This window comes from Trachemys scripta, chromosome 5 (genome assembly GCF_013100865.1).
Source record: "Trachemys scripta elegans isolate TJP31775 chromosome 5, CAS_Tse_1.0, whole genome shotgun sequence".
Taxonomy (NCBI): domain Eukaryota; kingdom Metazoa; phylum Chordata; order Testudines; family Emydidae; genus Trachemys; species Trachemys scripta.
This window is the reverse complement of record NC_048302.1, coordinates 94,675,596-94,691,792: the sequence shown is the minus strand read 5'-3', so window position 1 is coordinate 94,691,792 and position 16,197 is coordinate 94,675,596. Positions and strand designations below refer to the sequence as shown.

Sequence of the window (16,197 nt, the reverse complement as noted above, 5' to 3'; positions counted from 1 at the left end):
CAGAACCATGAAGTTGCAAAGCTGAGAGAGCAGCTATACCACACAAATTCAAAGGGTATTCTGACACACTAGTCCTTGCAAAACATTCATTAATTTAATTCAAGGTTTGCTTAGTAAGATGACTTCACACTTTGAAGCTGGGAAGCTGATCAGGAGTGGAGAGATCAGATTAAAATGTTCAAAGCATCAACAGAAACTGAGACAGTGATTCAAAGTGAACATCAAGGCTTTAAAAAAAAAAACAGCAATGAAAAACTTATTTTTCATATCTTCTGTGGCTGCCCAATCTACCCTGCTCACCCTCTGGCTACCGTGCACACCTTCTCTTGTTAGTCCTCCACACTTTTTAATTTCTTCATCCACTCCCCCATGAAGAAATAACCGGAGTATTTTCTGTGGCTGGGCAAAAGAAGATGGCTATCTCTGTGTTGCCTCCCGAAAACTCTCTGCCCATAAGTTGCCTAGTATCACTCTTTCACACATGCATGTGCGCGTGCTGAGTGGTTTGTCCAAGGCCATGCAGCAAGCCAAAGCCAGGAAGAGAACCCTGATCTCTTGACTCCTAGGCCTCTTCTTTAACCACTCATCAATGCCACCTCCCTTTTGGTCACAGCAAGAATGGAAGCAGTATGTGGTATTCATAATTTGTGAGACTCTATGTATCTGAATCCCTGGGGCACTTAATATATATCGTGCCTCAGATCCAAGTTATACATGGATTTCAAGGGCAGAAGGGACCATTGTGATCATCTATTCTAGTCTGACCTCCTGCAAAACTCAGGCCATAGGACTTCCCTGAATTAATTCCTGACTCAAGTCCAGTAGCTGTGATTGGACTAGAGTACATTTTTTAGATAAAACATCCAATCTTGCTTTAAAACTTGCCAATGATCCATCATAACTCTTGGTACATTGTTCTTGTGGTTCATTACTCTCTCTGTTATGTCTTATTTTCAGTCTGAATTTGCCTAGCTTCAGCTTCCACCCATTGGATTGGGTTATGTCTTTGCTAGATTGAAGAGCCTATTATCAAATATTTGTTCCCATGTAGGTACTTAGAGCTTCACAAATAAGTTGTCCATTTTACCATTGTAACTGTCTCAGTTTTAGCAATATACATGAGTAAACCTTGCCCTATTCTGTATGCCTTCAACTCCTTGGTGAACAAATGGCATGTTTCATAGCATCCTTTCAGGCAGTCTACCTACGACTGACTCTTGGGCACACTACAAGCTGAAAGGCTGCCATTAGACTGAGGACCTCTCAAACGGCAATGTAGGACCTTAGGGGTGGAGGAGAGGAGTTGGTGGCAAAAAGTCATATTTTTTTCCCCCCATCTGTATCTAAATGGTCCAGGTATAGTTTTTCCTCAGTAAAAATTCTACCAAAGTAACAACTTCATTGCTTTTGTATATCCCCAGAAAAACCCTTTCCCCCCTGTTTTTTGTCAGCAATGCAAATGGTGTTTTGCATAGCTCCCGTTAGAAATGTGCTGCCGCATCTATTTTTAGAATGCGGACTCCTTGAAACTCCATGGGGGTAGTGTGGGGGTGACATACCAAACAGTAGAAAATGCTCACTATCTGAAAGAAAGGGAGAGAATTGTTCTGAGACTGCTATAGAAGAGAAGAAGGAACAGACTGTTGCATTTATCTTTTATTTATAATGTTGCCATCAGGAGTGTCATATTCCATTTTGAGGACAGACCATAAATTTCCCAATCAAGCCTACTTTAAAAAAATTATTTATTGTATTGGTCTTTCTTTGGAGACTAACAGAACCAGTTCAGTTCCATACAGCATTGAAGGGAAAAAGTACGAAGTCATTAAGCACTCTTTTAGTGATCTGATAGGACATTATAATGGTCTCTGTCCTGACATACTGCCCCCTTAAACCATCTTTTCACCTGCATTACTCTAACAGGTCACCATGGTATACAGACTCCCTGCAACAGATGAAAGAGTAAAGAAAAAATGTGGAGCACTGGTGGGGACAGAGGGTTATTACAGTATGATACTGTCACAAAGAATTATAGAATCTTGTGATAAAGTTTCTTTGGCTCCCTCATAAACCCTGCAAAGTCTTGATTCACCATCCAAAACACTTCTGCTGATCAGAGTTATGTGCTCACCTACAGAGGAGAGTGTCTCGTGCTGTGAATTTGCTAACTAGTCTGTGGATAAGATCACACTGATTCACACTAGACAGTCAGCCTCTGTGCTGGCAGAACCACACTGGCGTGAAGTCAGAATGTGGGACAACAAATAAGACATCCTCTCCATTTGATTTTTAAGCAGACTCACTCCTTGGCGCTCTTGGAACTTTTGGGGTGCTTTGGACTACAATGTAGACTCATGTCCTCCTTGATAGCAAAGCAACTGTGGCAGTACCTGGAATCCTTAGATTTCCCTGAAACTGATCTAAGAACTTTACTCATCTCTGCATGTATATTGAGGGATAGCTCAGTGGTTTGAGCATTGGTCTGCTAAACCCAGGGTTATGAGTTCAATCCTTGAAGAGGCCACTTAGGAATCTGGGGCAAAATTTGTACTTGGTCCTGCTAGTGAAGGCAGGGGGCTGGACTTGATGAGCTTTCAGGGTCCCTTCCAGTTCTATGAGATAGGTATAGCGCCATTTATTTATTTTTATTTTTTATTTAATCATAGCAACTCTCTTCTTTCTTTTGATTAATAAATCTTAGATTTAGTTAATAAGGATTGGCTGTAAGCATGTATTTGGGTGAGATCTGAAATATTCATTGACCTGGTGGTGGGCAATGTGTCCAGTCCCTTGGGATTGGTAGAATTTTAAGTATGGTGAATAAGATTGTTAATCATCTCTCATTATATTAGACTTGGCTATCTTAATGGGAAATAAAGGCTGTATTGCTTAAAGGGAACTGTATTTTGGCTTCTTGATAACCAGTGTGGTATTACAGAAGCTGTTTTGTTGCTGGGTTGGTGAATCTAATTATAGAATAGACCACCAGTTTTCGGAACTGTCTGCCCTATTCCTTGCAGTTTGCCTTGAGTAGGCATTCTCAGTGTTGCCCCTCCAAGCGTTACAGTCACACTAGGTGAGAGCTCATTGACTGAGGATCGGGCCAGATAAGTAAGAGACATTAGCAGTTGAGGGGAATACCAAGAGAAAGAGTGAAAGCTATGTAAACTGCTTTTTGTTCAGATTTGTAACTTGGGGTCTTTTGGGATCTTCATCTGGACGTTCAAACAACTTGGGCCAAGTATACTTTTTTTTTTTTTTTTTTTCCATTTGTGCTTGGCTAGCAGGTTGATATTTTTCTTCAGGCGCAGCCCTCTACAGTTATCCATGCCTTTGTCATGTCTACGGTGGATTACTGTTATGTGCTCTATATGGGACTATACCTGAAAAACTTTCAAAACCTTTAGCAAATGCAGAAGGTTGCAATCCACTAGTTTTGTGTGTGTCCAAAAAGGAGCATGTTACATGTGTGCTTTAGTCTTCACTAGCTTCCCATTTGTTTCTGGTACTACTCAAGGTTTTGCTTTTTACCTATATTTAAGGTCTAAAGGGCTTGGATTCAAGATATTTTGATATTTTGTTCTTATGCAATACCACAGCTCAAACACCGCAGCTGACGTCAAGTGCTAATAGCCCTCAGGTTTAAAAAAGGGTCGAGAGTGTTTTCAGTGAGGAATTTTCTACTGTGGAACATATATTGGCCTCTTTCTCCCTGCTTTGGTCTGACAGAGTTCAACTTTCAGGGCATATTGCAAAGATACTCTCTTTCTCCATGCTCTTCCTGGAGATGTGTGAGAAGAGTTGGGAGGAATGTTTTTAAGTTTGACGGCTTGGGTGTATTTTTTAGGAGGATAAAGTTCAATTTAAATTTTGTATCCACTTTGTTAAAAGGATGGACACATGTGACCTTTGAATAGGTGCTTTTTTAAGAAAAGAGGAAATAAATAGGTTTGCAAATTATAATCACCATTTAAATAACGGCAGAGGCAATCAATATGAAAGCACATCTTTTAAAGTACCATGACAACCTACTTACAATGACTTAAATGCCCCCAAACGAAGCAAATTCAGAGTTATAATTACATTCTTTCCAGAATTCACAACATGTGTCTAAGTCTAGCAGTTCATATGGACATTTATCAGCAGATAATATAGTATATGATGCAAAATTAAGTGTAATAGCTGGCACAACTGTGCAAGTTACGGTTGGAGCCTTAACATGAGTTCCTCTGTTTTGGCAAGTGCTAATGAAACCCCCATTATAACCTTTAAAACTAGTTTTAATACTATAATCTAGGTACAGTATATTACATAAAGTAAAGTTGATGTTAACATAAATAAAATATTACGTGGCCTGGAAATATTTACCTGGAATGCTCTCTAGTTTTCTCCGGAGTTCCTCATTTTCTTGTTGTAGTGAAATTACCTCCTGCTCTAGCTCTTGACATCGGGGACAGTATCCCTCCTCCTCCTCCTCTTCCTCCTCTGGAAGTGTAGATGATGATGGGTGACCATGGGATTCAGAGGTTGCTGGGGATGTCCATCCACCTAAAGTGTGTACTGGAGAGGTTGAAAGTGGATCCACATCTGCCAAATGGCCAAAATCATTTACTGATGAGGTGTTCTGAGATGCAAAGCTCCCAGAAAGCAAATAGTTTTGAAGGGAATCAGTAAAAACCCTCAGAAAGGCTGAGGTTTGTTGTTTCTTTTGAATATACTGCATCTCTATGTCTAAATTGTCTGACGTCTGACTATGGACCATTTTCCCCAGCTGACACTGCTCTTGTCTTTCACTATAACTTGTGCTTTCCTGCTTTACACAAGAAATCATGGACTGAGAGTGATTGTTGTCCAGTAGTTTTCCACCACAATTTAAAAGATTAAGAACCCGGCTGCATTGTTGGGCAAAGGCATCCAGAATCATACGACTCTCTGAAACAGAAGAAAAGATGAATCACAGCAAACTAAAGCAAAAGATATGTCAGACTGTACTAGCTAGTCTAACACACACACAACTAGTCTAATGATTTAGAGCAGCTTACACTGTGTTTTTTGAACATATTAAAATTGTTTCCCGCTCTAATACTTTGGTAACATTGAGAATTAAAATCATTCTTACTTTGCTTCTATTTTGAGAGTACCCTTGTGACCTTGCTGTTAATCAGAAGTGCATTGGGATGATAATCCCTCTGAAACAGTACTGTGCTAAGCAGTGACTAAGACAAGAAAATGGGGAAGAAAACACAAATTTGATACAATTTGTTACAGGTGTAAGGCCAAATAAATATTTGTCTTGTAGCAAAACATAAGCTGTGAGACGGGAGTGAAAGTAAGATAAGACTTACCGGTATGGGGGCCTGGCTCTGGCCCCCCGGAAGGGGCAGGGCTGGGGGTCAGTCCCCCCCAGCCAGCCCTTCCACACTGTCCAGCCTGGGGCTCTGGCAGTGATTTAAAGGACCCGGGGCTCCAGCCGCTGCTATGGCAGCGACCAGGAGCCCCAGACCCTTTTAAATTGCCAGGCCCCGAGGCAGCTGCCCTTTTGCACCCCTCCCCATTGGCAGCCCTGGAAGGGGGGGGGGTTTGGAAAAGGGGTAGCGACATTAAAGCATTGCCATGGCAGCGCTTTAACGTCAGCTGTGTACTGGCCACTCCTTACTGGTACGCCATACCAGCCCACTTTCACCTCTGCTATTAGATACAGATATTTTTGTGCTCCATGCTCCCCTCTTCCCACCAAATCTTCCAGGCATGAGTTTTTCCTTGCTGAGCTTGGTCTTGTGCTTAGACCTTGCATCTCCTCCTTCCACTCTGGACTCTGAATATGTGCAGATTCCACTGATTCAAGAGTGAGCACTTGAATCATTCCTGAATCTAGAGGAAGATATGTGAGCCTCCCTTAAATACTGCTGTGTGTGTGTCTGTGTTTTTTGGGAGTCCAGCTTGACACCCTGAAAGGGGCCTGATTTTCAGAAAGGGATGAACACAGCAGGCCCCTTGAAAATCAAGCACCTTTAAGGTGTCTCAAGGTAGGCACCCAAAATCCTTAGCTGCTTTTGAAAATCTTGGTCATAATTTTTAAAGAAGGTGACCAGGCCCAACACCACACAGTTGGCATGAAAAAACAGCAGACTCCCCCACATGCTTTCAAGAGATGGTGCTTCTCTTGGCTCCACAAAGCTGTCTATTCGTGGAAAAATCTACTTGCTCCTAGTGAGGTTAGTACAACTCTCCCTGAAGAGCATTTGAAATGACATGGGTTAGGATTCTCTCCAGCATTCTGGCTCCTTTACACAAGGTAAAAGGGTCAAACCAGCATAAAAGTCTTTAAAATTCCTGGATCCAGGTGGGGGAGAAATCTCCTGGCACAGAAACTGAGGATGACAGCCACATGCTGGCTTCTGAGGACCCACAAACAAGCTCCTGTATAGGCCATGTGCCAGAGGCAGGGCTAGACTAAAACATATACAGTAGCTTTCTCCTACCACTCATTCTTTATTTTAAAAATGTAGGAAAACCTCTCACCCCAGCAGTTAATAAAACCAACATTACAAAAATGCTACTACATACAGGCAGGGCCGATGCAAGGAAGTTTCGTGCCCTAGGTGAAACTTCCACCTTGCGCCTTCCTCCCGCCCCCGCTCTGAGGCACCCACCCCGTGCGGCAGCTGCTCACCTCTGCTCTGCCTCCTCCCTGAGCACAGCGCCCCCACTCTAATTCTCCTCCCCTCCCAGGCTTGTGGTGCCAAACAGCTGATTGGCGCCGCAAGCCTGGGAGGTGGGAGAAGTGGAGCAGCGACGGTGTGCTTGGGGAGGGGGCATAGCAGAGGTGAGCTGGGATGGGGAGCCCTGCGGCAGCTCTGCACCCCCCCGCCCTGAGGTACCCCCGTGATAGCACCCCATTCCCCCGGCCCGGGGAGCTGTGTGGCAGCTCCCCACCCCAGCTCACCTCTGCTCCGCTTTCTCCCCAAGCACGCCGCTCCCACTCTAATTCTCCTACCCTCCCAGGCTTGCGGCGCCAAACAGCTGATTGGCGCTGCAAGCCTGGGAGGCGGGAGAAGTGGAGCGGCGACCGTGCACTCGGGGAGGGGGCATAGGAACGCTGTAAAAAAAAAAATTGGGGGCACCGCTTTTTGGTGCCCCCAAATCTTGGCGCCCTACGCAACTGCCTAGTTTGCCTAAATGGTAGCACCGGCCCTGCATACAGGAACACCTGCCTTCTTCTCAAGTAATGGAAGGCACTGTGCACTCAGCCTTGTACCCCAGTAGCAACACTACACAATACCTATATACTTCAAAGTAATCTCACATTCAATGTTGTTGTTTACTCCCTACTAAAACCTTATGTAAGTACTGCTGTTTTTAACCCTTAGAATGATGAACCAGAAACAATATGGTATAGCCCACCAGATACAACGTAAACATAAATACCTAGATAAATTCCAGAAATGGAAGCCTAGTGATAATGGAGCTTTCTAAATGTAACATTCTGATTGACATAAAATCAAAAAATATAAGCACTAACAGTCTCAAGATGTGGTATCTTTCTCTCATTTCTTCACTTCCGTTAGCAAAAAAGAAAACCAAATCAAAGGATAATATTGATTGGAATTTTGAAATCCTAATGCACAGCAATTTTTCATTCATTTTAATCCTATAATCCGATTCCAGACCTGAAGTTGTATTTACTGTTTGCATTTTAATCACCATGGTCCCAATTGACAAAGCAGTTACTCACTCTTTATGTATCCTTGTTGCAAGGGGACAAAATATGAATGAAACAACTGAAATGGGATTAAACACTGTACAAACATTTTTCCTAAAAGCTAGAAAAAATATATATTTTGACATTTCAAATATAAATGTTGGGGAATACCATATTGTACATTAAAATCAGTAAAGATCAAGTCTATAGTATACTCAAAAATAACTTAAATATTTTTATAAATTTAGAGTGCATTTGCCATACTCAGTACAACAATAGCTCAAAGTGTAAAGGAAATAAGAGTATTGGCTTAATTTTGAATTTAGTATTGGATCTAGTACAACTCAATAACAGAAAATATGGAAAAATATTTAAAAGTTTCATTCATTCTTATTATAAAAATGGAAGTTAACAGAAGAGACTTAAAATACTAGAATGAAAATTCATTATTTATGATTAAAAACAAACAGGTTTTCCCCATTTAGCACATATTGTAGCAATCAGTATTTTAGATTTGTTAGTCTCTAAGGTGCCACAAGTACTCCTGTTCTTCTTTTAGCTTTTGCAGACTGCAGTTAGAAATGAATGCACTATGCAAAGTTTATCGTAACTTAGAAATGGATAAGTTTTGGTTTTTATATGAATGCTATTGAATAACACCGATCCATGATTCTTAATTGACATAATGTGAAATACACATGTATTTCCCAAGAAGTGTTCTGCTGAAATGATTGCATAAAATTAAAATTGAATAGTTTTATAAAGGTGTTATTCTAGTATTGCTTTAGCTCCACTTTAAGATTCACTAACCTTGTAATTCTATTACACCAGATTCTCCCAGTTGTTACTCTTGCAAAGCTCCCTTTGACTTCAACAGGAGTTTTTTCCCCGAGGTGAGGATTTGCCAGAACAGGCCCATAAAATACTAATAGATCATGATCAGACCATTAAAAGAATGACAGTTCCTAGCTGAACTATTTTACTTATGAGTGCAGGCTAATAGTGGATAATACCATGTCAGGTCTGCTACAATTCTCTCTCTCATCGCTACATCTTGTTTTCACTGGACTGAAACTATGTGGTTTCTCAACTTTCCCAGTGCCTGACCAATACAGGGGCTTCAACAAGAATGAGGTCTCTGAAACTCAACAAGACCAGACAGTAGTTATGCTTATGTGTCTGAGGGACTATCTAGATGAGATAGTGGTGTAATATCTGCTCCCTCTACACCAGAAGTTCCCAAACTTCATTGGTTCACATACCACCTTAAAATTTCTTATGAAGTGAGTTGATGGAATATCACTGTCATCACATCCCAAATTGTGGTATGTTTACCCCTAGTGGTAACTTCTAGGGTTTTTCTTCAGTGTAGAGGATGGATGGTCTTAGGATCAAAATACTGGACTGTGACTAAGCAGATCTGGATTTAGTTCCTAGCTCTCCCACAGACCTCCTATGTGACCTTGGCCAAGTTGCTTAGGGTAAGATTTTCAAAGCCACTTGAGATTTGGATGCCCAATTCCCATTCAGTTCCTATTAATTTCTAATGGTTTGGGGGGCCAAATCCCTTAGTAATTTTGAAATTGCCAACCTTAGTGTCTCTGTGCTTTGGTTCTCTCATATACAAAATGGGGATAATGAATATTTTTGTCTTTGTTGGGTACTTAGATTGTAAGATCCCTGGGACAGGGACGATCGCTTGCAATGTGTTTGTACAGTGTTTAGCACAATAAGGACCTAATGGAGATTGGGTTTCTAATAAATACTAAGCTATTCTTAGATTCTCAGGTAGCAGCAGTGTGACCTGCCCCCGCCCCCGCCCACTTATATCTGGCCAGGAGTTCACTGTCTTCTCAAATAGGGACCTTGCCATGGTTATCTATGCCTGTCTGTCTGATCTAGGGCCTTTGTTACCTCCCAGTTGGATTTGTCCAAAATGACCTACAAAGCATCTATTAAAACACAGCTAGTAAAGAATGCAGCATTCTGCTTGCGTAATAGTGGTCCATGTATTGAGCATAGAACATTTGAGTTGATTTCTAGGTGAAGTTCAAAGTGATGACCTTAATCCCTATATCCCTACATGGCTTGGGTTCTGTTCATCTTACAAACCTCCTCTCTACAGCTGCATCATCCTGGCTTTTGACTAACTGGGGTGTTCTAGGTAATAATCCTAAATTTTGAACACTAGGTTACTGACAGTATAGTATTCTCAGTGACAACCCTTGACTCTGCAATTCACTTCATCTATTGGTCCAGCAAAGCCCTTTTACTGAAATTCAGGGCACACTGCAAGGTCAGTCTATTCACTCAGCCCTTTCCTGAGTAAGTGGGGTGGCTATGATGTTGCTCTTACTAGAGTAAGTGTGCTCAAGGATTATTAATACACATTTTTGACTTGAATGTGACAGAGTTGTGACTAAGACTGGATAAAGGCAATCCACGGCTCTAGATATACAGGGCCCAACCCCAGTGCAGTGGTCTGGTGACTGGGGGTGGAAGGGATCCTCTACTTCCCAAGAGAGACAAGAATGGCAGCAAAGGGCCATTCTCTTACCCTGGGAGCAGCAGCAGGGCTTTCCCTCCCCTTGGGGGCAGTAGAGGTGAGAGTGGAACCCCTCTCCCCTTGGAAGCTGCAGCTGGGCCTCCCCAGTACTCATCCAGAGTATATCTGCTTTGTGTATATAAACCAGGCCCACTGCACTCTTCTCCTGACATACAGGTCAAGTCTACCAGGAAAAAAAAAGTGTGTATTTACATGTCCAGTACCTCATTGTAAATGCACACCTTTTTTTCTAGTGTAGCCATAGCTACACACAGTTGTCTGCCAGGATGGTGTTGGCAGTCCCCACTCTCAGCAGTAGGGCTTGGACTTAACATCACATAGATATGTGTGGACCAGCTTACATTTCTTGGAGCTATTGTTTCAGGCTGTCTGCAAACTCAGGCAAACATCGCTGCATTGGTTATACTCTGTTCACGTTTTCAAGATTTTCTTCAGAGCCATAAGAACTATAGACTTTTTTTTTTTAAATGAAAGTTGAAATTCTAATATCACTTCAGGAGGCAGGGTCCTAGGCATGGGCCTATGTGACGTTATTGACATAAACTGGGACCATATAGATCATTGTTGCAACCAAGGTCCTGTAGTGGCACCCAAATCTTGTATAAAGGGGGTCAAATGGGGTGTCTAGGACAAGGTTATGGTTTACTGGTTATGATTATGCTGTCTATATGTGTGTATCAGTTTTGTAGTCGAAGTTAGGAATATTGGCTCTATACTGTCTGTATGGCAAACTTATGCTATGCTTCTGGGTGACATCCCAGACAAGCTGAGATTAGCTCTGCCTAGCCTGCTTGATGGCCCATTAAGGACCATCAGCTATACAATGGACCCATTGAGAGAAGGCAGATACGCCTTGTACCTCAGCAAAGTATGCAGGGACTGGCCCATGTGACTCCAGACTCCATGTTGCTGTAATTTTCCACAGTAAGAACAAAGAGGTGTTCTTACAACTGGAAAAGACTATATAAGGCTGATGCCTGATCTCCATCTGGTCTTCAATCCTGCTTCTTACCTCTGGAGGAACTTTGCTACAAGCTGAAGCTTTGAACAAAGGACTGAGGACTCATCCCAGCGGGGGATGTATTCCAGAGACTTGATTTGAACCTGCAGTTTATTCCATCGCTGCTGCAAGCCTGAACCAAGAACTTTGCCATTACTGTATGTAATTGATTCCATTTAACCAATTCTAACTCTCATCTCTATCTTTTTCCTTTTATGAATAAACCTTTAGATTTTAGATTCTAAAGGATTGGCAACAGCGTGATTTGTGGGTAAGATCTGATTTGTATATTGACCTGGGTCTGGGGCTTGGTCCTTTGGGATCAGGAGAACCTTTTTCTTTTACTGGGGTATTGGTTTTCATAACCATTTGTCCCCATAACGAGTGGTACTGGTGGTAATACTGGGAAACTGGAGTATCTAAGGAGATTGCTTGTGAGACTTGCGGTTAGCCAGTGGGGTGAGACTGAAGTCCTCTTAGTCTGGCTGGTTTGGTTTGCCTTAGAGGTGGAAAAAACCCCAGCCTTGGGCTGTAACTGCCCTATTTGAGCAATTTGTCCTGAGTTGGCATTCTCAGTTGGGTTCCGCCAGAACCGCATTGTCACAGCCTATAATGCCTGTGCCTTAATCTGGCCCCACTTGTGACCCACTCTCCCTTTGCACTGGGTTCTTCTTGCTTAGCTCAGAAAGTATACAACTATGGAGGCTGTGTAGTGCATGCCTGTGTGGCTAGTTGTATGAAAAGTATGGCGTGGATGGGCAGGCAATGAGGCAAGAGCTCAATAGTGCTGAACTCTGCAAACAATATTCTTATTGTGGGGGTGGGGTGGGGTGTGTTGAATTGAAGTCAATTGCAAAATTTAGGAACAGGCCCTAAATACTTGTATGATTCAGTAATATAGCAGAAAGTCCAAACTCCTGCTTCTCAAAGGACAGGATTTCTGCACAGAACATTCTGTTGTAAATAAGGCCTTGTACATTTATTTACCAGACAGTTATATATATCTTCTAAAGAGTATTCCACTTCTGTAAAGAAATCATAGGTATCATGTTTATCAGTAGGTGCTTGACTGTGTACCATAAAACAGTGAAATAATACTGTTAAATTATTTAAATTCAATAGTTTTTATAGAGGAAGAAGTATGATCTACTGGCATGGGTTATGGAGTTTGTTCATCAAAGTAGTTAATTTTCAGACTATATATAGAGGATTAAACTTGTTTGGTAATATACGAAAATTTGTAGAGATTTTAGGGAAGTAGCAATGTGTTAGATAAACTGGAGAGCAAATATGCATTAAAACACAGTCTAGTTAATAGAATATATGGCTATCGTGCTGTTTAGTAAAGAAACGTCATCACATTTCTTTCAAAGGCAACATCAACATACCAAAACAGGATCCAATTTTTCTAAATAAATAAATCAATGATGTGTCAAAAATTAACAGATGAATTAATATACCCAATGTTATCAAAACCAGATGGTGCTTCCTAATATTCATCCTGTTCAGTCAAACCCTGAATATTTTCTGGACCATCAGTATATAAAACAGGATGCTGCTATTTGTGATGCCAAACAAAAGCAATCATGCCTGCCAAGCACATACTATAACAGGCAGCATTTCAGCTCTGCTAGACAGAAAGTAATTAGAATGCTTTTAATGTCCAAAAGAATGATGCTGATAGGCTGCCACAGATGTGTAGATTTATGAATATTTATATGGTGGTTTATAGCTGACACTTTTATCAGTTGAAGAAGATAAAATATCTGCCTGACTCAGAAGCCTGACAGTCAGGTTAATAAAATCTCATTAAAGAGAATGACCTATGCAATTATATAGGATTTATTGTAATTCATTTTTGATTGTACTCTGCTTAAAGATGCAATTTCCCATTTCCTGATGCCAAATTTAGGTTGCATATCAAGATCTATGTGGGTTTTAACTCCAAACCATCACTAGAAGAAAGATATGCATTTAACATCTTAGTATGTTACACCTTTAGAGAAAAATTATTTTGATCGCCTGTTCCTCTCTACAGTGTGTGAGGATACTGTAAAGAAGCAAGCAATCTATTTTTCTTTTTCTTCATTACAGCCTCTTAATCTCTCCATTATCATTTGCTTTCCGTGGTAAAAAGCCCAAGACCATTCTCCTTCCCTGATTTGCAAATTCCATTGAATCAAGTCATTGATGTCCTGGGCACCTGGAAGATTTCAGCCTTGTTGTGTCTCTGTACATTATGATGTGCAGAAGTAGAAATCGGAGGTGAGCACTTTTCTGAGACAGCAAGATTAGCTTTCAAGAGAGCCCTAACAGAAAAGGCATCAGCAATCTTTGATGCAGCTTTTGCTGAGTGGGTTTCCTTCCGAAAACTAATCCCTGTGATGGCAAAAGGTTTAGGCAAGGCGTGAAAGGTTTGCTTCGCTGTCTGGAATCAACAAGGGGGAAGAGGGAACCGCCCCTTCTTCCTAGCAGAGAGCGAGGGCTCTCTGTCCTTTCTGGGCAGGTTTCATATGGGTTAGGTACCACCATTAACTTAGCAAAGGGTGTGCAGGAACTTTAGTTATTAAGCGAGAGATAATTATGCCTGTACAAGTCACTGAGGGCAGAGAGAGCCCCTGGTTCCGCATCCTCCCAGTGCTAGTAGCACGTCCCCTCCGCTTGCTGGGAGCAGCAGCCCTGGGAAAGGGAGGGGGATGCGCACAAGGGCTGAGCCCCTTTCCCCATAGGGGAGCAGCCGCCCCAAGTGTTGGGGGTAAAGCCTCATTTTGCAGGGTCTCTCTCCCCCCTTATTAGGTGCGCCCCCCCAGCTGGAAGGGGGCGGCCCGCGTGTAGCCCCACGCTGCAGGGTGACTGTCCCCGTCGGGGAACCCCCTTCTGCCGCCTCCCTCCAGCCCAGGCGCTCGGCAGCCCGCCCGCCCGCCCCTCGGAAAGTGCCACACGAAGTTGCCGAGAAGAGTTGGTACCTGCGCTCAGCTCCAGGCTGCTGCTGATGCCGCCCTCGCCGCTGGCCGCGGCCCCCGACTGGCCGTGGCTGTAGCGGGCCGAGGAGGAGGAGGCTGCCTGGGGCCCCAGCGGCGGGGCGGGAGTCCTGGGGTGGCCCAGCGAGGCGGCTCGGGCGGGCCCGCTGGGGTAGGAGCCGGGCGCCGCCGGGTAGTGGTGCGGCTCGCTGCTGCTGGAGGCGGCGGGCGGGAAGGGCTGCCCCGCCGGCCGGAGGTGCGGGAGCTCCACCATGGTGGGTCTCTCGTAGCGCTTGGGCAGGGCTGGTCTCTTGCTGGGGAAGGTCTTGAGGACGCTGTAGGGGCTCCTCTGCCGGTAGAGCCTGGGGAGGCTGGGCCCCTCCTCTGCCGCCTGCATCTCCTCCTCCATCATCATCAGCATCCCGCCGCTGCGGCGGCGGCTCCCCGGCCCCCTTCCCGCCGGGGCTGCGTCTGCCGCCGCCGCCGCCTGTCTCTGTGGCACGGCGGAGCCCGGTGCGCTGGGGTGCCGGGGTGATTGACAGGCTGCCGCGCCAATGCCTGGAGGGAGACGGGAGGCAAAGAGCAAGTGTTTAGGGTAATCGCTGCTAGTGATAATGGGGTAGAGGGGCGGGACTTGGCGCGGCCGCCCCCTGCCCCTGCCCCTGTCCAGCCACGGGGCGGGCTGCGCCCGGGCAGGTGGACAAGAGCCGAGCTCGGGAGGCGCCTCCGCCGCGCCGGACCAGCGGCTTCCCAGCCCGGCCCCTGGCACAGCCCTGCGCGGGGCGGGCTGCAGCGCCTCTGGCTGTGCGGCGAGGCGAGCCGCAGAGCAGGAAGGAGAAGCGCCCCGGGGAGGGGGGTCACCGATTCCGCTGTGCCGCGGGGAGGATGCTGCAGCTCGCCCCGCCTCAGGCTCCCCTGCAGTGTAAACGGAACTTTGAGGAGATCCGGAGGGAGGGGGCCCCGCAAGTTTGGCAAAGCTTGGCAGCGGTTGTGATTGTGGCTCCTGCCCGGCTCCCGCTGCCTCTCCCCAGGCTGAGCTCCGCTCCCTTCCCCTCTCCGTGCTCCTGGCGGCGAGTGGCTCTGGTTTGCACGCACAGGCACCTTGCAGGCTACCTCAGTGTCTAATTGCCATTCACCCCCCATCCCCGGGTGGCTCCCTCCATCGCGCAGGCTGCGGTCGCAGCCCGTGTTCCCATTTATTAGAGATGAAATAACGCCATAAATAAAAGTATTTGGGAGTTCAGGGACTGTCACAGCTGATTATGGCACAGAGGACATTTTCTTTCTTATTATGCAAAAACATTTCATGGCGAAATAAAACCGGTTTCACTGTAACTCATGCATGTCAGATTTCTAGGAATCCGAGAGATTAATCACATTTAACATTATTTGCAACATCTCTCTGTCTGTTTTTTGCCAACTGCTCAAAGGAGCCGGACACGTGGATCACTGCCATCTCCTCTCAGCCCCAAACCGTTAGAGGGACAGTTAAGAAAGAATGATATACTAGTGGAAGGCAGGAAGAGAATGAGATGCCATAGATAGACGTTTCTGAGAAATGGTGGGGATCTGGGTGAGAGGAGAGGCAGCTGAAATTGAATGATATGTTGGAGAAAAATGAACGATAACAAACCGCTCATCGTTTCACGCGAGGCAATTTCATCTTTTGCATTAACGTTTCCCTTCTTCTGCCCCACTCCTCTCTCGCTTCTGCTGCTCCAATTTATCAGGATTACAAAAAACCCTCTGGTTTTTGAGAGTAAAATTACAGAGCACCTTACTTAGATTTAAGGGAGGCGTCCGTTCCCTGTCATCACGTGGCGTTTGCTGCTGCTTATTGTGGTAATCGCTCACCCATTTCATTCTTGTTTATTTATTTAAATCGTACTCCGTGAAATCACAAGTAATCCTCCTTACTGAAGTAATTAAAGCCTAAAATCTTCAACCAATCTCATCTCTAAAAGTAGAG

General features: G+C 44.4%; 1 protein-coding gene across 2 annotated transcripts in view; it reads right to left on the bottom strand.

Moving 5' to 3' along the window:
• The window catches only part of BEND4 (BEN domain containing 4), a 31,487-nt gene extending 16,542 nt beyond the window's left edge, over positions 1-14,945 (bottom strand). For both annotated transcript variants that reach the window (XM_034772648.1, XM_034772649.1), the window contains exons 1-2: positions 14,235-14,945; positions 4,369-4,932 (exon numbers count right to left, since the gene is read on the bottom strand). In XM_034772648.1, the coding sequence (XP_034628539.1) occupies positions 4,369-4,932; positions 14,235-14,649 (979 nt within the window). In that variant the 5' untranslated portion in view covers positions 14,650-14,945. The remainder of the gene's footprint in view (positions 1-4,368; positions 4,933-14,234) is intronic.
• Positions 14,946-16,197: the final 1,252 nt, after the last annotated feature.